This window comes from Emydura macquarii, unplaced genomic scaffold (assembly GCF_026122565.2).
Source record: "Emydura macquarii macquarii isolate MOO-44397 ecotype Brisbane River unplaced genomic scaffold, CSIRO-AGI_Emac_v2 contig_306, whole genome shotgun sequence".
Classification (NCBI taxonomy): Eukaryota; Metazoa; Chordata; order Testudines; family Chelidae; genus Emydura; species Emydura macquarii.
In genome coordinates, this window is record NW_027130443.1 from 12,922,486 (window position 1) to 12,942,393 (window position 19,908).

At 62.9% G+C, this 19,908-nt stretch overlaps 2 protein-coding genes across 3 annotated transcripts in view; both read right to left on the minus strand.

Annotated features, from left to right (window-relative positions):
- Positions 1-172: 172 nt before the first annotated feature.
- CILP2 (cartilage intermediate layer protein 2) lies at positions 173-11,925 on the minus strand. Its single transcript, XM_067554868.1, has 9 exons — positions 11,797-11,925; positions 10,460-10,558; positions 9,116-9,385; positions 5,813-5,971; positions 5,041-5,045; positions 4,550-4,826; positions 4,046-4,154; positions 3,282-3,439; positions 173-2,646 (listed from the first exon to the last, which is right to left on the minus strand). The coding sequence occupies exons 1-9, from the start codon at positions 11,855-11,857 to the stop codon at positions 254-256; spliced, it is 3,531 nt and encodes a 1,176-aa protein (XP_067410969.1). The 5' UTR covers positions 11,858-11,925; the 3' UTR covers positions 173-253.
- A 4,685-nt stretch (positions 11,926-16,610) lies between these two features.
- Positions 16,611-19,908, minus strand: part of YJEFN3 (YjeF N-terminal domain containing 3) — a 41,926-nt gene continuing 38,628 nt past the window's right edge. For both annotated transcript variants that reach the window (XM_067560327.1, XM_067560321.1), the window contains exons 5-6: positions 19,533-19,683; positions 16,611-16,810 (exon numbers count right to left, since the gene is read on the minus strand). In XM_067560327.1, the coding sequence (XP_067416428.1) occupies positions 16,611-16,810; positions 19,533-19,683 (351 nt within the window). The remainder of the gene's footprint in view (positions 16,811-19,532; positions 19,684-19,908) is intronic.

Below are 19,908 nucleotides of genomic sequence, written 5' to 3' on the forward strand. Positions count from 1 at the left end.
GGAACAAGGCCCCCCCACAGCGACACTTCATGGTAGGAAAGCCTCAGGGCTGGTGTCCCCCCGCCTCTCCCACCACTAGAGGCTTTTCGGGAGAAGCCATGAATGACAGAGACTTGGTGGGTGGGGAACAAAGGGGGGGGGGGCGCTTTCGGAGGGGAGGGAGGGAGTGCTCTGCGTCGGGACGCACGGGAACGTTGTGAAAGGGCTTTTGAACCGGAGTGTGTGTGTCGGGGGGCAGGCGCGAAGGCTCTGCTCATTGCTGAGCCCGGCCCAGGCCCATCCATCTCCGGCTGCTGGGGGTCCGTCTCGTCGGGGTGGAGAACGCGGGGCTGAGGCCGGCGGGGTAGGCCACCACCTGGGAGGGGCCCCGCCGCGCCTCGTTGCCCCTCATCTGGCGCCGGATCTCGGCCAGGGTGTCGGCGGGTGAGCTGAGCAGGCGCTGGAAGAAGCTCTGCCGGGTGACCGGCTTCTCCTGGCAGTGGAAGGTCACGGCCGTGCCCATGTCGGACTTCATCTCCCGGGAGAAGCCGTCCGACGTGCCGTCGAAGCACCTGCCGATGGCGATCTCCTTGGCCAGCCGGGGGTTCTGGTCCGTGACCGTGTAGATGCCGTAGTTGTGGCCCAGCGGGTCGACGGGCGCCAGCATGTTGAAGAGGGCTGTGTCGTTGTTCTCCGCCCCCGGCGGGTGGCGGCCCAGGTACTCCCGCAGGAGGCTGTTGACGGCTGTGCGGCGGCAGCTGCCCTGCGGGACGATGGAGACCAGGGTGCGGTCGATCAGGTGCTGGTCGAAGAGCATGCCACTGCACTTGAACTCCAGGCAGGCCGCCGAGCTGTTGAAGAGCTCCGGGTCCCACACGCTGCGGGAGTCCCGTAGGCCGTAGAGCTGGCCACGTGTCCGGGGGTGGCTGCCGCCCACGCTCCGTGACCTCACCATGTATTCCTGGGGCCCATCGATCTTCACCTTGATATAGCAGGCCCTGAACTCCTGGGGGTTGGGCCACCAGGACAGGTAGTCCCTGGTCCAGGAGGCCAGGTCGCTCTCCTTGAAGGGCACCACGTTGTACTCGTACTTGTCCACCTCCACCCGGGAGAAGCGGAAGTGGTTGGCAGTGACAGGCGCCTCCTCGCATTCCCTCAGGCTCCGGTAGGCATACAAGGGCCCGTTGACCTCGTCTATGTTGTTGGGGTTGGGCTTGGCCAGGTTGATCTGGAAGGCGGTCTTCTTGAGGGCCGGGTCATCGTGGTCCGACCTGCGGTAGCCCAGCTTGTTCAGGTAGGGCTGGGATACCCCCACCGCCTTGGGGTTGAGCTTGGGGCTGGAGGGAACGGCCTCCAGTTCCTCCCCGCCCATGGTGGCCGTGACATAGGCCGAGTAAGCGTCGGCCCGCTGGCCGTCGCAGAAGGCAGGCAGGCAGGCCCCATTGGGCCCGGTGATGACGCTGTCGAAGCGCCCCCAGGCCCGGGGGTTAGAGGAGTAGCCGGGCTTGGGCTCCAGGTTGACGAGGGTGATCACCACCCCCTCCAGCTGCTCGCTGGGGATGAATTTCTCGCTGATGTAGGCCCGGACCTTGACGAAGCAGCGGCGGTTCTCGGGCACGTCCAAGTTGAAGAGCCGCCTCTCCCGGATCTCCACGTTGCCGATCAAGAAGACCCTCTCCTCCCGCTTGCCCCGCCTCTCCTTGGCCTGGCGGAAGGCGCCTTCCTCCTCCCACAGGCCCGTCTCGGGGTTCAGGGACCAGAGCTTCATCTTCTGGAGGTGCTCGGGCATCCTGATCTGCTCCGCATCCACCCGCACCTCCACCCGGCCCGTCTGCAGCACCTCGTTGGTCTCGCCTTCCCGGAAGTCCACTGAGAACATGCCGTAGGTCCTCAGCGGGAAGAGATCCCCCTCAGCATTGACGAAGTTGAGGTCGCTGGAGGCAGCGGCCGCCGTGGTGACGTCCCTGGGGTCCAGGAAGGTCACGCTGGCCTTGACGGTGCCATTGTACACCTCCCCGTCAGGCCGCCGGAAGGAGCCGGCTGGTATAACAATCTCCCCCACCGGCTCCTGGCCCTCCAGCTCTCCCAGTGGGATGGCATTGGCCCGCGTGGCGTCTAGATCCACCGGCTCTTTCTTCCGCATCACCTTGATGTCCTGGTAGACGGCCCCGCCCCGGGGGTTGAAGGGCAGGACCTTGACCGTGTCCACAAACTTCTGCAGCCGGTCCACAAACCGGACCACCAGCCGCTGCGTGTCCGGGGCCACGTCGATGGCGAAGGTGCCTTCGTAGCCCGTGAAGCCGGTGTTCTCTTTGCCCAGGAAGATCTGGGCGAAGCGCAGAGGCTCCCCGTTGTCGGCCGCCGTCACCCTGCCGTGCACCAGCGTCTTGGGCTGGGTGCAGCTCTCGCAGCCGCACTCGGCCACCACCTTGATGGGCAGGCGGTAGCCGGCGCACTGGATCTCCCGCACCTCCATGCGCCGGGTCCGGCAGCAGTGCCCCGCCCGGTCCTGGCACTGCAGCTCGTCTGCCGGGCTGCCAGCGCAGCGGGTGTTCGGGCAGCGGCCCACGTCATAGTAAGGGGACCGCCCGGCCCCCTGGAAGCAGTCGCTGGGCAGCTGGATGAGGTATTCCTCCGGCTCGGCTTTGCAGCTCGGCTGCCCCTGGCCTGGGACGGGGTCGGGGTGCAGGGGGAGAAGAGAAGAGGCATGTCAGGGGCTGTGAGAGGAAAGCCACTCTTGACAGTTTCCCAAGGTGTCAACTGCCCCCCCCAAGCACTGCCCTGCCCTGCCTCTGCCCCGCCACCCCATCCCGCCACGCTGCCACGATGCTGCGCGTGTGACCCTGGGATCCAGTGGAGGAAGCAACCCTACAATAATAAACCAGGCCGGGCGGAGGGCTGGCAGCTGCCAGCCCCAATCAAAGCTGCTGGTGAGTTTAGGTGAGAGGCCCCCCCCGTGCCGGCCCCGCAGAGGACAGGAGCATGGCGCAGCCCAGCCTGGCGTCGTGCCCCTTGCAGGGACCGAGGGCTCTGCCTGATGGGGGGCTGGGCTCGGATCCCACTCGTGTCATTGGAATGACTAATTTTTCAGTCGGGGCCTTGACGGCTTTTCAGCCCCTCGACCTTCCTGCCGGCCAGGGGTGACTGGGGGGGCCGTTAACTCCCCGGCTCTCACCCAGAGCTCTCGTTGGCCATGACGAACTGCAACAGCCGGCCGGAGCGAGACGGGTGCAGCGATCCCCTGCCTCCCGCCTAGAGCTGCCCCATGGGGGGTGGGGGGGCACCGACGCCCCAGGACTCACCGATGACGGTCAGCGCCGCGGGGGAGGATTTGATGGCGCCCACGTCCGTGCTGGCTTTGCAGTGGTAGAAGCCGGCCTGCTGCGGCTGGAGGTCCCGGAGCACCAAGCTGCTGTTGTATTTGTGGACTCGCCTGTCCAGGAGCGTCCCGTTGTGGTACCTGCAAAGCCCGGCAAGCGGAGCGTGTCCGGTTGATCCTGTTGCCTGGGCAGCCAACCGGTCCGGCTCCCGGCAGAGTCCCCCCTGCACGCACAGACCCATCCCTGCCCCTCCGCCCCAACACACAGACGTCCGTGAACGTTAAAGCTGACTGTGCTGGCAACATGCAACATGCTCTGCCTGTGCCCCTCAGCCCCGACCCGCAGCCCCTCCCCTGCTACTCCAGCCCAGTCCCACAGCACTGCCCCCAGCTCAGCCCGGGAGGCCAGAATAAGCCGGGGTCAAACCCAGGTCTCCCACCAGCGGTGTACGGAGGCCAGGCCCTCGGAGGAGGAGCTGCTCCCCACTGACATCCCCGGTGGCTGCGCTGACCCGGCCCCTCCGCCTCCCGCACTGGGCACAAGGGGGAGCCGCAGGGGTCCCGGCCACGCAGGGGGAGAGCGGGAAACGAACCCACAGACACAGACCCCCGAGGCGCTGCCACTGCCACCGACGGGGGGGGGGGCGGGCCCTCAAATACCAATATTGGGCCCTGGGTGCCGGAGACCCAAGATACGTCACGGTCGCCCACGGGGTTTGCCCAGGGCCAGCGCTTCCTGCAACTCACCAGTAATATTTCCTGGGCACAGGGGTGCCGGAGGCTGCGCAGCAGAGAGTCACCTGCTGGCCTGCCAGCCGCACCTTGGACTCAGGGTGCTTCACCATGTAGGGCTTCTCTGCCGGGGGAGACGGAGCAGGAGAGGCAGTGAGGCCCCAGCACTCGCAGCAAACCCCCCCTCTCCCCCCCACACACTGTGCTCCACCTCGCTCTGCCGTCAGCCTGCCCAGAGTCACGCTCCCGGCTCCCCCCAGTTCAGCCTTACCCTCCCCGCCACACACGTGCTGTCAGCAACCCAGGCAGGCTCCTGGAGCCTGTAGTCAGGGGGATCCTGTGCTTCCAGGGCTCCCTTTTGTACCCACCCTCCTGCAGGCATCAAGCCAGGCCTCTCCCCCACTGGAGCTCAAAGAGCAACTCCATCAGCTGGCAGCACTAGTAGGCTGTTCTCCTCTGCCTGGAGCACTCCCCAGAGGCGGATGTGGGACCCACCCCCCACTGGGCAGGGGGCCTCACCCAGCCTCTGGAGCGTGACCTGCACCGATGACGTCCTGGAGCCCCTGGAGACGATCTGAGCCTCGCCCGGGGCAAATGCCTCCAGCTGGACGCTGACGCTGGCCCCGCTGCCGGCACAGAGCCCCCGGATGCTGAAGCTGCCCCGGTGGTTGCTCCTGGCCAGCACGGCCTGGGGCTTGGCCTTGAGGGAGACCCGGGCGTTGGCGAGGGCGGCCCCCTCGGCGGTCAGGACGGTGCCCAGCAGGGTGTGGTCCTGGCACGTGCAGCTGCTGCAGTTCTTGTTCACCGCGCCCGGGGCACAGCTCAGCTGGCAGGCTGGGGGCAGGGACAGAGCCCAATGCAATGAGAGCGGGACACACTGCTGCACACACACACCCCCCCCCCCCCCCCCCCCGGACAGATCAGGAGGGAGAACCTGGGGGCTCGGAGATGGGCCTAGGGGACCCACCTCCCTCCCCAGCACACCAGAGCTGCCTACGCCGCAGATGAGCGCAGCCTGCTCTGCCCCGCGATCTCCGCTCTGCTGTCCGGGGCCATTCCCAGTCTCCAGCCCCGGCCAGGTTGCCTCTGCGGCCCCAGCCGGATGCTGCTTTCGTTAAAGGAGGTAGGAGAGGAGCAGGGCGGCCGGAGCCTCTGTGGGCAGGACAGGGGCCAGGAGGGAGGTGGGCCGCACGCCGAGACGAGCCTGACTCCCTCCGTGGGGTGCGTGCTGCTCGGAGCTGGGGTTCAGGCCCGTCTCGAAGTCGCTGGGCTCTGCTAGGTGCCGGCAGGGCAGGCGTGTCCCTCCTGCCATCACCCCCCCCCCCCCTGGGCTGCACCCACATCTGCAAACCAGCTCTGGGCATCTGCCTTCTTTCCCACTCTGGGCCGGGGGAGGGCAGAGAGCCTGGGACAGAGAGGACACGGGGTCGGAGCGGCGAGGGGGGAGCTCCCTGGCTGGGGTTTTTTGTCTTTCCTACAGACGGGTTTGGAGGAGATCTGAAGAGTGAGAGACTCCAAACACCGCTCAGAGAGAGCCAAGGTCTGGATGGACAGACAGACGGATGGATGGAGCTAGGGGTAATAACAGACAGGCAAGGGGCTGACCTCAGGCCCCAACCAGCTCAGTCCAATTCCCAAATCCAGAGGGTTTTTGGACTGTCCTGAAGAACAACGGTTCCCTGCCAGATACCCCGAAATGCAGGTGCAGGATGACCTGCCCCCCAAACCCTGGCCCCTCCGGGGACTGGTCCCCCTTGCTGTGGGTATCCCCATGGCCAGTACCTGGGCAAGGTGTCCGGGCGCATTTCTGCACCTCCGAGGGGCGGCCAACGCAGCGGGACCTCTTGGATTTCTTGCAGCTCCGGCGCCGGATTCGCTTCCCGCCGCTACCGCAGCTCTTGGAGCAGGGGCTCCAGGCGCCCCACTCGCTCCACCTGGCATCTGGGGGTGGAGACGCCAGCAGACCCATCAGGCAGCGGCTCCTCCATGAGCACCAGGCTGTCCGGAGAACCCTGTGCCAGCTGGACAGGCTGCCCACCAGCCCTGGAGATGGACCCACAGGGAGAGCGCCCCTGCCCTGTGCATTGCCCCGAGCCTGGCGAACGCGCCTGTTGGGGGGGGAGGCGGGATCACCCCACACAGCCCCCATCTCCGCTGAATCCTCCTTAGGGGGCAGAGGTGACCCCTTCCCTGGGCATCCATGCTGGGCGTGGCACCGACCCCATGACATGCTGGCACAGGGCACAGGGCTTTGAAGGCTGCGTCTCCTTTGCCCTCACTGACACCAGTGCACAGTGAGCGTGAAACACAAGCAGAGTGCAATGGCAGCAGTTCACACCTGCATTCACACTGGTGCAAATGACAACACAAGAACCCAGGCAACAGAGACGCGGCACGCTTCTTGCCTTGATTTCCCCTGTGCCCAAAACCGGGGATGTGAGCAAACTTCATTTCACAAAAACTCCCCCACCCGCACCCTGGCATGGCCTGATGTCCTGGCCCCCCCCCGGGCCAAAGGAGGATCACTTCCACGCCAAGCCCAACGCGCACCATGCCGGGGGACGCTGCACACGACGGAGCCGTCCGGACCCAGTGTCAATTTCACAGGCTCAGCCTTCCACAAGCGCCTGCCAAACTATTTTTATGTCCTAGGCCTCTGCTACTTCAATTACCCTGAACAGATCCCACCGCACAGATGGCATGGAAGCTGCCCGTACGGGCACCGCTGTGGAGAGCTGGGTTTAAAGAAAAGCTGCCATGCATTGGGCTAGGAGGGGGGGAAGCAACTTAAAAAATCCCCCAGCTATGCAGAGGTCTGGTGCCTGTTCCCACAAAGAACCTATCTCATGCTCAGAGCTGCCAGCGCCCGGCTGCCTGAAAGAGTCCATTAAAAATATCTGCTCCATAAAAAAAAAATAAAATCAGCCCATCTGGACCACAGGCAAATGTCTGACATTCCTGCCCGTTGATGCGCTGGCTGTCTTGAGGGCCGCTAGTGTTTAAAACGGGGTGTCTCCCCCCCTCGTTTCTGTTCTAGTGAACGGCAGAAAGAAAAAGTCATTGAATGTCATTCAGCTGGCGTGAATGTGCCGTGGTGCCAGGTCGTTGCCTGGTTAAAAAACGGCACGTACCAGAGCTTGCAATAACTCGGCCGGTGGGGGTGGGGGGCACTGGTGTAAAATTAGGGTGAGTCACGTCATGATTCTTTATTGTGTGTGCCCGAGAAGCACTGGGCAGGGGCCAGGACCCTGGTGTACCAGGCACTGTACAAACAAACAGAGCCATAAAGAGTCCTTGCCCCCAAGAGCTTACAGTCATGGTTGATGAACTGGTGTGCGTGTGTGTGTGCACAGGTACGCTGCCCCCTGCTGGCTGGGAGAGTGGGCATGTGCACACGTGTGTGGGGCCCGCACTGCCCTCCCCGGGAAGGAATCGCAGCCGCTCTGCTGCGCTAGTCCCTGGAGATCTTTGCCGGTGGCTTTTTGGGGGTTGACAACCCCGATGGGGGCCTCGCTGCCCCAGATACCATGAGCAATCGGTGCCCCCGGCGAGCTGGGCATTCCCACACCTCCGGCCCCAGGGGGATGGATACACAGCTCCCTGATTAACAGGGGAGCTGATCCCGGGACCAGGGCCTGCCATTGGCATAGGGGCCCAGCTGCCCCAGATCCCAGCAGAGCCACAATCCGTTACCTAGGCAGGGCCCGCCGCTGCACGCCCTCCTCTCCGTGGGTTTCCCTGCACACTCAGGCAGCGGGGTCAGGGGCTGGCTGTCGAGGCAGCGGCGCTGTCGGGTCTGGACCCCGCTGCCCCCGCAGGTGGTTCGGGAACAGGCGCTCCAGGCTGACCAGTGCGACCAGTCGCTGTGCTCTGGGGAGGCCAGGGAGACAAGAGAGGTTACTGGGGGAAGCCGCCAGGGCAGGGAATCCCAGCGGGTGTGAGCTACTGAAACCCTCCTTCTCTCTGCGGGGCGGGGCCGGGCCCAGGGATTGTGCTACCCCTCATGGCCCTGGAAGTGACATCTCCCCAGGCACATTGTGTGTGTGTGTGTGTGTGTGTGTGTGTGTGTGTGTGTGTGTGTGAGAGACACCCCTTCCTCCCGTTTGGCACAGGGGTCCAGCTGTCCCAGATCCCAATCCCTGGGGCCTTCTCCTGCAAGCAGCTTTCCCAGCAGATGGGAGCGGAATGGGACGGGCTGGCAGGCAGAGGATTAACACCCCCCCGGCCTACCCGCATCAGGTACAGGGTGGGGAGACAGAGTGACTCTGTCACCGCAGATGGGGAGAGGCGACTAGACCCGGGCTCGCGCTGGACGGGTGGGTTTAACGATCGCTCCCCCAGCACATGGGGGAATGCAGACCCAGGAGGCTGAAGGTGGCAGGAGGGTCCAGGGGCTGTTGTGCCCCTAGGAGGTGCCCCAGGGGGTGGCTGCAAATTAGGGAGTAGCTAAACCCTCCCCCCACACTGGGAGATGGGCAGATGGGGGGGGGGGCAGCAGGCGGCTTGAAGGGACCCTGAGGGACCTGTAGCCAAAGGCTGCGGTGCGACTGGGTGGCAGGGAGGGGGGGGGGCCGGGCTGGGGTGGGACGGGAACCGTCCCCTGCATGTCAGCAGATCCATCCTCTGCGGCCACGAGCCAGCTGGGCACGTTAGCCCCCCTCTCGGGGGATGAGAGCAGTGTCTCATGGCCCTCCTCCTAGCCCCCCTCTCTGCCATGCCCCCTGGCACATGGCTGGTGGGGTGGGAGCTGGAAGGATGATGCCCCTGCTGCCACATGCCCAAGGGTGATCCCAGGGGGGTAATTTCATGGTCAGTAACAATTCTCTCAGCTGGCAGAAGGATCCTCAGGCTTCAGGTCACAGGGGTCAGGAGGGAGGGGAGGGGCACCCTGGGCCTAGGGCATCACTGGGACGGGGCTGAAGCACCAGGGACTGGCAATGAACAGAGGACAGACCCGGCACGTAAGTGCCCCTGGGCAGATGCAGAGTGCGGGAGAGGCCCGATGCCAAGGAGACAGGGGATCTGGATGTGGCACTTCCCGGTGATCCTCAGGGCCAGCGCCTCCCACTCCAGAAGGGCACTCACCCGCAGGGCACAGGAAGCGGACGTGGTAGTTGGAGCAGGTTTTGCCCCCCGGCTGCTCCTTGTTGATGCACCAGAACCCCCTCTCGGGGCTGTAGTGCACAGTCTCGCCCATGTCCTCAGGCAGCTCCCATTCGGTGGTGCGGGCCTGGATGGAGACGGGCCGGGCGCACACCCGCTCCCGGTAGTAGAAGCGGATGGCCTCCAGGCTCTCATAATCGCCCTCCCCGCCAGGGTGGTCGACATTGAACCAGGAGGTCCACTCGGTGGCGCCTGTGGGGCAGGGAAAAGAACCTGCGGTCACCCCACTTGGAGCTTATGGACGAGGGTCAGGAAGGAATCCTTCCCACCTCTGGAGGTACCACACCACCCCAGCAGGTGCAACATCCAGGTAGCACCAGGGCCCCGAGTAGATGGGCAACTGGCTTGTTCCAGCCTGGCTGGTTCCTTGGCCTTTTGCAGGAACAAGAGGATGTGGGAGGGTGGAGGGGGGTTGCAACATGGACGGCTCACGGGCTCTTTTGGGCACGCAGGAGGCTCTGGAGTCTGCGCCATGCCTTGGATCAGGGCTGGTTTTATTTGTCCCTGTTCCAGGTCACAGCCCGTACGTTTGCTGGCACTCAGCATCCTGGGAGGCAGCTTTGCTCCCCTAAGGAAGCTGCCGCCACTCGGAGCACCAGCTCGGTGGGCCGTCTGAGGTCTGCCCCTCTGGGTGTCAGCGGCCAATGCCCCTGTCATTTATCACCCTCTCGGATGGACGTTTGGTGTTTGTGTGGCCCCTAGCGCCATGGGGGTCCCAGGACACCCCCCCTACCCACAGCTCCTGCACGCCACAGGGATGCAGACACTAAATAATAGTGCAGTGTGTTCTCCAGCCCCACGTCGCCTCCATAGCTCAGGGACTTGGTGCCACCTGCAGGCCAGCAGCACCCAGGCGTCTGGCCCTGGCCGATGGCAGGGCTCGGCTGGCACCGTCCCGAGGGGTTTTCTGAAGCCAGGACCCGGCTGTGGTTCCAGATCTGGGGCCTTTTAGCTGCAACTATTATTATTATTTTTAAAATCTTGGATGAAATGCAAGGGAGGGGGTGGTGCTGCTTTACCGGTGCCCTGACCCACAGCCCCCTGCTAGCCCAAACCTGGGCTCCCCCCACCCCCAGCTCTGCCGGTGCCCCTCAGTCCCGACTGGCAGCCCCCTGCTAGCCCAGCCCAGAGCTCCCCCCACCCCCCGCTCGGCCGGTGCCCAGCAGTTTTGCACTGCGCTGCTCCCCTGACCGCAGCACTCGGTTATTTGATAACAGGGCAGGCGATGACCCAGCAGACAGGGCCGGGTGTCAGCCAGGCACCGACCTGCTCTGTCCACACGGAGAGGCTTTCGCTCCGGTCTCTTTTTCCTGGGTTTCCCCAGCGCGTTGGTCTTGGCCGGTCGGGACTCATCCTTCAGGGGCTCTGTCGAGAACCACACAATGAAAGTGTTTGCATCCCCCCTTCCACTGCACCCCACCGCCCTCTCCCCTCTGCTGCACCCCATCACGCAGCATCCAGAGAGGTTGGGATGACACCAGCGTCCAGACACAGCAAAGACCGTGCTGTGAAAACAAGCACCCTGCTAGGGCGGTGGAGAGGGGTCGGAGCCGGGGTTTGGTGGCAGGATGTTTTCCTCCCAAGCCGTGAAAACACAGTTGCGTTTTCAAAGAAAACCAAGAACTGGGACAGATTCACCCTTTGTGTGCCCCCCTCTCCCCCCCCCGCACCCCCAAATCCGAGAGAGATCCCCTCAAGAACAGCAGAGACTAGCGCCAGCCCGGAGTGTTATACATGGCAGCTGCTCTAGGAGGGTAAAACACATGGGCAGGTCCAGTCACCGGAGCTGCATGGAAGGCGATCCCGAGTGCAGGATCGGGGCCCAGATTCCCACTACGGAGCGGCAGAGCCCTGCCGAATCGAACGGCGCCGGCAGATACCCTGGGAACGGGGCTGGGGGCCCGGATGCGCCGGCCGGGTCCTGGCTCTTCCCCCGGGTGTTGCGGGGCTGGGGGAAGGTGAAAGCCTCGGTCCCCGGGACAGGTGCGGGGGGGAGCGGCAGGGCAGCCCCGGACTGGGGGCGCGGGGCCCCCGTGACATAATCAGGGTTTGGGCTCTGCCGAGTCCCCCCCAGCCAGGCCCCGGGTCCCCGTGGGAACTGGGGGGGGGGGGGGTCAGCGGGATGCGGGGGGGATGTTTGCAGGGATGGGGCAATATCGACCCTGCGGACAGTGTTGGGGCGAAGGGAGCGACCCCCCCCCCCCGCGGCTGGGTCTAACCTGTTTGCTGGCTTCCCCCCCCCCGCACTGCACCTCGGGCGCCCCGTCGCTGAGCTTCGCCGCCCGCCTCCCCTGCCCAGGGACCTCCGGGGAGCGAGGGGGGGCTGGGGGCGAGTGATTCCCCCCCACACACACACACCCCATGTCCCGCCAGACGCCGCAAAGCAGCGGCAGAACCAGCCCCGAGTCGGGACCCAGGAGTCCCGGCACCAGCCCCACCCCCTTCCTCGGGGCAGTAACTCCGGCTCGGGGCCCCCGAGCAGCGGCACCGGGAGGGGGGACCCGCGAGCAGCCCTGGCCGGTGGGGGGGGGTGCAGGACTAGGCGGGCAGGGATCCCCCCCGGCACTGCCCTGGCTCCGGATCCGGATCCGGAGTGTCCTCACCTGGGGCCACGAGCAGGCAGCCGGCGGCCAGGAGCAGCAGGGCCGGCGTGACTCGCACCATGCCGCTGTCCGGGGGCGACTCACCCCCTCCCGCCCCCTCCCCGGAGCTTCGGCGGCCCTCGGGCTCCCGGAGCCGGCTGAGGGCAAACTGGGCGCGCCGAGGCGTCTCCTCCGGTCTATATAGCCGGGCCGGGCCGCCCGCTGCGTCCCCATTGGCGCGCCGGGAGAGCTGAGCGCTCGGCGGGGGAAACCGGACACGGGCCGCCGGGCTCTGCCGGGGCTGGAAAGGTGTCAAGAGGAGAAGGGGGGACCAAAGCCCAGCGAGGGCGGCGTGGCTGCGGGCCCCGGGGAGAGCAGGCGGCGCTGCCAGGCAGGGGTGGTTTTTAGACGTGAAGCTGCCAGGAGCAGGAGCCGCCAGCTCAGAGGGTCCCCCCCGCCGCCGGTCCCGGCCAGAAGAACAGATGCAAACCCCGGTGAACCCCGCCCCACACAACCGGGCTTTTGAAGAGCCAGGGAGGTCCGAGCCCCGCGCCCCTGGCCCAGCGCTGGTGTGTGTGTGTGCGACCCGACCGCCATGGTCACAACTACCCGGGGCAGCCCAGAAAATCCCTGCGCCCCCAGGGAACTCTCCGAGGGAGATGACAACCAAGGAAAATATCACCCGGTCACCTGGGCAAAGCCAGGGCTGGGCTGGATCTGGCCTACCCCTCCTCCTGCCCAAAGACACCTGCCCAGAGCTTCACGTCCTAACTTTGGTAGACACTACAAATCGTGGAGTGAAGAGAGACCCTGGATTTATGGCTTATTACAGCCAGCTGTATCCCACTATCTACGTGAGCGCACACACACGCGCACACACACACGTGCGCACACATACCTGCATGCACTCCTTTCCCTCCCTCCCTCCCGCCTTCCTTCCCCCCACCCCATCTCTGGAGGGGTGTCAACAGGCCACTTCACCTAGCATGGCCCTTGGAAATAAAGTTTATCTAGAAATGCTAAACCATCCATTCCACCTGGATTGATCCCTGGCACCGAGCACGCGTCCCTGCCCTGCAGAACGTTCTGTGGAGCCCCCAGGTTTGTCTCACTCACCAACAGAAGATGGTCCAGTAAAAGATGTTCCCTCCCACGCCTTGTCTCGCTAGGACGAGCTGCTGCATGCTGGCCCAGGCAGCGCCAGCCTGAAAGGGGTGGGTCTATGGCAGGACCAGGGATGCCGTCACTTGTGAGTGGCACAATTAGTTGCCCGCTTTGCCCACCCGTGGCCAGGAGGTGCTTCCTTCGCAGGGCCCAGGTGAAAGAAGAAGCCCAGGGAAAGGCACTGGCAGGTGGTGGAAAGCTCAACCCTTGACACAGTGGGTGCCCCCTGGGACTGGCAGTCCCCGAGTGGGAGGGTGTCACTGTGACGCAGGTAATAGGGTTTATTCTCTATTCAAACTGGCGCTGAAATGCAAAGCAGCGTCTCTGTCACTTGGCATCTCTCATGGATGTTGCTCTAAAAGCGCCAGTCCCTTTTGTTGCGCTGGAGGCAGGACGTGGCGGTACAATTGGTGGCCTGCTGGGCGATGCAGCTGGTGGGACTAGATGACCAGAATGGCCCCTGCTGGCCATAAGGGCCGTGAATCTGGGGATCCCGCTGATGCCACCACAAACCTTTCGTCGGGTCCCTAAAATCAAACTGCACTTTAAAAAGGACCCACGGTGAGGGAAGAATATCTCCTGCGCCCGCAAAGCGCCAAGAGATCAAAGCATCGCAGCAAAATCAAACAGACCGGCCGAGGGGCAGAGCATTGGGCGAGGAATGGGGCAAAGCAGTGCCCTCTGGGCCCACTGCGGTCCCAGGAGAGTGTCCCTGATGCACTCCACCCCAACACCTCTCCAGCAGGATATACAGTGACTCCCCCATTGTCCATCATGATAGCAAACGCTCATTGGCTGATGGAGCGTTGAGGGCGGGACCCTGTGCTCCCAGGCCTTTCTCCTCCAGCAGGAAACCAACCTGCAAGGCCCCCCAGCTCCTGCTACCACTTGGCGAGATTTCTCAGCCCCCTTTTGCAGATGCAGGAGACGCGCGAAATAAGAAGCCCACACACCCTGGGTCATTTCCAGTTCCATCTTTATTAGCAGTGTTCTCATCTGGCTTTCTGTTTGCTACCGTGACTGTGTGTGCGTGCAAACGACAAAGCTTCAAGAGGCCACAGACACAAAACCGTTCAACACACACACACACACACACACACACACACACACACACGAGCAAATCCCAAGGGATCCAGACTTTCTGCTGTGCAGTGCCAAACAACTTTTGACCCTGATTTAATAGCCCGTTCGGTTCCCGTTGGGGGACGGACGCTGCAGTCATAGAAATGGACAAGCCTCGATACAATAATATATACACCTAGCTACACACACACTCGCTTTTCCTTCCCAGCCTGCATGTTACGCCCACGTGAGCACCTCAGCCTGCAGGATCACAGGGTTCCCAGCGCACGGCAGGACATCTGCCTCCTGCACACGGCACAGTGGCGTGTTCAGGTCGGGCGAGCTAGGAACAAATCAGCATCCAGACAGCGCGAGAGGGTCTTGATCAGAAAATAGTCAATGGGGAGAGTGGCCAAAGCATCCTGGGGTGGGAGGGGGCACAGCCAGGCCAGAGCTGTGGCGCTGTAGGGCTCCTAGGGACCATTGAAGCGAGTAGCTTGCGTCATGTGCCTGGGGAGAACTAAGAGGTAGGGAGGCCATGGGCTTGATCTGGCTTCCATTGAGGGCAAGGACAAAACTCCCATTAGCTGCCAGGGTGCAGAATTGGGCCCTGTGTGACGTGCCCAAGGCCCCAACTTAAACGCTACGGGGGGGGAGGGGGGCAGGTCCTGCTGCCCTTGTCTGCTAGCCCCAAGGGTCCCAGATGCGGCATGTCGGGCCGGATTTGGAGAGGCTGTGCATCCCCAATGGACCATGCAGCAAGCTGGGTGGGCTCCCCACGCTCTAACTCGACAACACCCACTAGCAAGGCTCCAGCCGCTTACAAAATCCAGCTCCTAGAAGACGACACGCACAAACATCACCAGAACAAGCCGATCTGGGACGGAGCATTAGCAGCACGTCAGCCTCGCGCTCTGGGCCTTGCTAACAGCACCGGGAAGGAGACAGGGCAACTAACACGTCCTAAGCGCTTGTCATACCATCTGTTCCACCCAGCTTCACTGTGCTTCCTACTCAGCTGAAATACTGTCTGCAAAACAACTCCCGGGACCCTTTGCACGTGGGAAGGGAACGCTCCCACCGAAGCACCGCTTTGCCACTTCAATGCTCTTGAAAACCGGGAGCCGCAGCAAATGGTGTTGCCGCTAAGAGCTTTAACTCAGGACCAGAGGAAGGGGCTGTCGTGGTGCTGGGGTTTGGCCCCTGGAGATTTCACTGATCTGCAGACAAATGCAGGTTCCTCCCCGTATGGCAAAGCGGCCAGGCTCGGAATAGCACCAGGTACAGCTTGGGGCAGAATTCACAGGAGATCCACCCAACTCAGTGTTGCCTGCGCTAGTCAGCCTGGTGGACATGGGCCTAGCCTGGGTCCCCTTTGCCTCTGGGGGACTCCAATGTAGTGACACGCCCTGAACCTCCTCGCCTACCATTGCACTGAACGCTTGCTACGCACACGAACCCAGCCTCAGCAACGCTTTCCTCAGTGGTTAACCCTTTGGCGCTGGCCACCCCAGATGTTCCAGCGGCTCCGAGGCCTCCCTAGAGTTGGTGGCGTGAGGGCGGCTCAGCGACCCCTCGCTCTTGGCAGCTTGGCGGGGAGGGGAGCGGCACGGAAGCCTTCTAGGACCAGCGTCAACAGCCCAGCAGAAAGCAGCCCCCAGCAACTTAAGGAGCGCCCTGTTCTCCGGCTGAGGGGGAGCCGGGCGGTTACACCAGGGAACAGCAGGTGCAGAGGGAGGTCATTTCCCTGCCTTTCCGCATGCAGACGGCTCACGGACAAGGGCTGCGGCTAACCGCTGTGCTCCTCCATCCCCACAAGGGCGAGCAGCCACCGACACAGACGCCAACGGGGCTAGAACTGCACTAACGGCTGCCGGATCCTTCCTCTAGTGCCACCAGCTTTGCCTCCCTGTTCTTTCCATGGCCGGCAGCGGCAGAGACCTGCCAACTGGCTGGCTGCAGGACAGGCTCCTATTTACCAAGGATTCCTGTGAAAAGGGCATTGATAAACCCCAACACATCCATCGCAGCAGGGAGCGATGGAAAAGGCCTGTGAGGTCATATGGGCCCGTCCCGCCAGGGGCGAGGATTCTCTTTGCCATATATTCTCCAGGGCTCTGGATGGCTCCCGGGGGACCAAGCATCTACCTCTGCCTTGGGAGACAATTCACCTTGGAGGGACCTATCCAGGGAGGCTCTTACATTTGTTCCCGTCACTGGGATATCTGAGCCCCTGGCATGCTGGGAACAAGCCACCTGGCCCTTCCTCACCTCCACAATTCAACCCCGTGCCCCCGGCAGCTCCCGTGGGACCCGCGGGAGGGGAGGGGTTTGTTTCAGCGCTGTCTTTGATGCTGGGGGCATTCCCCTTGGCCCCCCGAGTTTAAATGATAAACGTGAAGGCTTGGTCATGGTGGTTGGAGCTGTCCATGGACAGGCTGGGAGCTGCATGCCCTCTGTAGCGGATGCAGCACCCCAGCAGGGAGTCCCCCGGCTGTTAAAAAAAATACAAAACGCTTTTAAGCCTTTTTATTGTGGAGGAGCCGGGTGGCTTTTCCCCTCCCTGCCCCCCAACTCCCCTCCCTGCCCCCGCCCCCCCCCCCAAAGCCTTAAAGCGAAACCACACACTCTGTGCCTGGGTATTCGGGCAGGTTGAGCTCAAATTTCTTCTGCACGTCGTAGGGAAGGAACCGGCCGGCGAGGAAGTGGTGCCTGCCCAGGAAGCGGGTGGCACACTGCTTCGGCGCGGCCAAGGAGATCAGGACGTCAGGGCTGATACCCTCGCTGTTTCCAGCCTCCACATCCCAGCCTGTCATGGCAAAGGAGAGAACGGAAGGGTCAGTGGCGAGCCGGTGCTGAAGGAAGTGTGCTTGAACGGCCTTGGCAGGATTGAGGAATTAGGGGGAGAAAGCGGGCTTCTCTAGAGCCCAGCTGTAGGCGAGGTTAGGTCTACGGGGGGGCTCAGAGTTCCCGGTGGGGGCTACGCTGTTAATAGTCTAACCTGCCCCTCATCCCCCTGCAGGCACTTGCATGTCAGTGAGGAGAGGATTTTTCACCCTCAGTCCTACCCGGTTCTCCCTTTTCCCCCCATGTAACTAACAGGAGTGTCCAGGTCTCACGCACGCGCCCATCGCCGCAGGGATCAATCCCTCTGCTGTGTGAAGAGCCCCCTTTATGTCCCTCGGGAGCGAGCTGGGGACACAGTGTGCTCTGGCTATGCTCTCTCGTGCCTGAAATGCAGCCACTTCTAGCGTGGAGCGCAGCAGCTGTACACCCGGCACGCAGCGACGCTGTGGGAGAGGCAGTGAAGAAGGAAGCTGTATCCAGTCCTCGCCATTCAGGGGATTTAGAGAGAGGCAGAATGCCACTCCCTAAGCTGGAATTTAGCTAGGCCCAGACAGCTACACGACCCCCTGTCAGCCTCACCGTGCACACAGCTGGGGCTATAAAAGTAATCAGCTGAAGAGGACGGAGCAGCTAGCGTGGCTGGTTTACATCCCACATGCGAGGAGGATGAACCAAGCGGCTCCTCTGCCCACACTAGCTGGTCCCACCAGCCGGCGTCCAGGAGAGCGCGCACAGCGCTTTGCAGCGTCGTACCAACGCATCTAAGGAGAAGGAGGGAAGCTCAGCTCCCTGGCAGCGTCCAGCCCAGGGGATGCACAGCCAGGCAGAGCCGGAACCGTCTCTCACACGCAGTCCCTGGCATCAGGCAGCGTTTTTCTTGGTGGGAATTTACACATTTACATCTCGAGGGCTCCTGTTTGTTCTTCCACTGGCTGGGCTGCTCGGGGGTTTTCGCAGCCGTCTGATGGCAATACCAGGCCCGGCCGCCTGACACGGATGTGTTTTGAAATGACATCATGTCTCAGTTTGGGGAGCATATTATTTATTACAACCGCCTTGAATGCATCTTTCGACAGTTACCTTCCAGCGGCTCCACAAAAGTCACTCCCCTGGGAGCCAGAGCCGCGGGAAAGCCCAGGCCAACCCAGAGCAGGGTTTTCTAGCAGGGGAAGCTGGCACCGGGGAGCTGCGATTCGAATGCTCCCCGGGGTCAGAGCCCCAGAGGAGAAGCGAGGTCACCTTTGCAGGGGGGAGAAGTGACACTCCGACTGTTTCGATGGCACGTCGGAGCGAAGCATCAGCGCAGCGTTCAGCTGCTAGTCCCGATTCCCAGTCACCCCCCACGTCCCCCTGCCTTTAACGCCGTTGGGGAACGCGCGTGCTCACTGAAGCTGGGTATCTGACAGCGTAAACGCCAACTAATCACTGTGCAAGGTGCCCTCCAAGCTCTGGCAACACACCCCACTCCCGATTGGCTGCACCCCCCCCATGAACTGCAGGTTGGCTTTGTAATGTGAACAGGTCCCCCTGGGGACTGGATCCCCCCGTGGATCCATGTCTCATGAGCCAGGATTCGAACCCAGGCCTACAGGCAGCATTTGGACTCCTGGGGCCACTCACTCAGCCGCTGGGTCCAGCTCCTGCAAACACCATCAACATTTCTCATGAGCTCTGCAAAGACCAGGCCGTGCTGTCTGCCAGCTCTGCTCATGATTATCTGCCTCGCCCCTCAGGGCGCCGGCTCACAGGCTCTCCACCACATGGCTGTGGGAGGGGACCCAGCTCGGTCCCGGTTATGTGGGTGGTCGCAGAATGGCAAAGGCCGAGACCCACCACCCTTGTTCTCCAGCCTCTTTCACTCTGCAGTTCATGGCCCTTTACAAACACACCAGAATTGAGACTCACAAGAGCCATACCATGACCCCTAGTCTACACGGGGAAGGAAACCGAAGCACAAAGAAGGGAAGTGACCTGCCCAAGGGTCACCTAGCGTGTCAGCGGCAGAGCTGGGAACAGAACCCAGGAGTCCTGATTACCTGTCCCTGCCAGCTCTAACCTGCTGACCCCCACTTCCCTCCCAAACCGGAGACCAGAACCCAGGAATCCTGACTACCAGTCCTCTGCCTTCATGCACATGATGACATGATCTGGCCTTGGGTTTGCTCTTCTTGAAGCTGTTCTTAGCACGTAATCCACTGGTCCCAGGGGACGCTGGCTGCCGAGGGGTTGGGGAGAGATGTGAAGGGTGTGGAGGGCTCCTTACTGGGTTGGCGGGTGATCAGCCCTTCCTGAGGAAACACTCTTATTAAAGCAGGACTGTGCCTAGCACGTTGCCACCCAGGACAAAGGCCCTGCCCCAGGCCGCAGGACGAGGAGACCATCCCCAGGGGGGGAGGAGGAGGTCAGGCCTGCCTGGTGGACCAGACCCTACCCAGCTATTCCAAGGGCAGGAAAGGGCAAGCAGGAGGGTGATGGGACCACGGAGAAGGGTCTGGGAGGAGGAAGCAGGGAAGGAAGGAAGATCATGCGGCTGGCGGAGGTGAGACCCTGCAGCCACTTGGACCTGACGTGGCGAAAAGCAGATAACCAGGGCCAAGGATTCTCGGGTGCGGGGTGGGGAGAGCAATTGCCAAAAGGAGGAGGGTAAAGCGAGAGTCCTGGCGGGAGGGCTCTGGGATCCTGACCTGAGGGCACGTCCAGGCTGACGATGGGGATCCGGATCTGTTTCAGGGTGGCTAAGATGCTGGCGTACGGCTCCTTCACCTCCCCCGGCTCCGCGTCGGCTCCCAGGATGGCGTCGATCACCACGTTGTAGGCATCGTTGATCAGCTGGACCTGGCAGGGGCGGGACACAGTCAGAAACCCCCGTCCGACAGCACTGGCCTCACACTGCCTGGCAGAGGGGCTTTGCTCAAACCACAAGCCCTCCGTGGATTCCCGCACACACAGGGCAAGATGCCCGAGTGCCCCGTGGCCGCATCGCCCCCATGCCCTCTGCCTGCAGCTCGGAGAGGCTGCTTCCCCTCTCCCTGTCACTCCTACGGTGAGGGAACAGCTGCG

Excerpts from the sequence above, each read along its gene's own strand:
- CILP2 (XM_067554868.1), bottom strand. The coding sequence starts at position 11,857 with ATGGTGCGAGTCACGCCGGCCCTGCTGCTCCTGGCCGCCGGCTGCCTG. Across the intron at positions 10,559-11,796 it reads CTGCCTGCTCGTGGCCCCAG|AGCCCCTGAAGGATGAGTCC; the intron begins GTGAGGACACTC and ends GGTTCTCGACAG. Across the intron at positions 3,440-4,045 it reads GTGCCCAGGAAATATTACTG|GTACCACAACGGGACGCTCC; the intron begins GTGAGTTGCAGG and ends CGGGCTTTGCAG.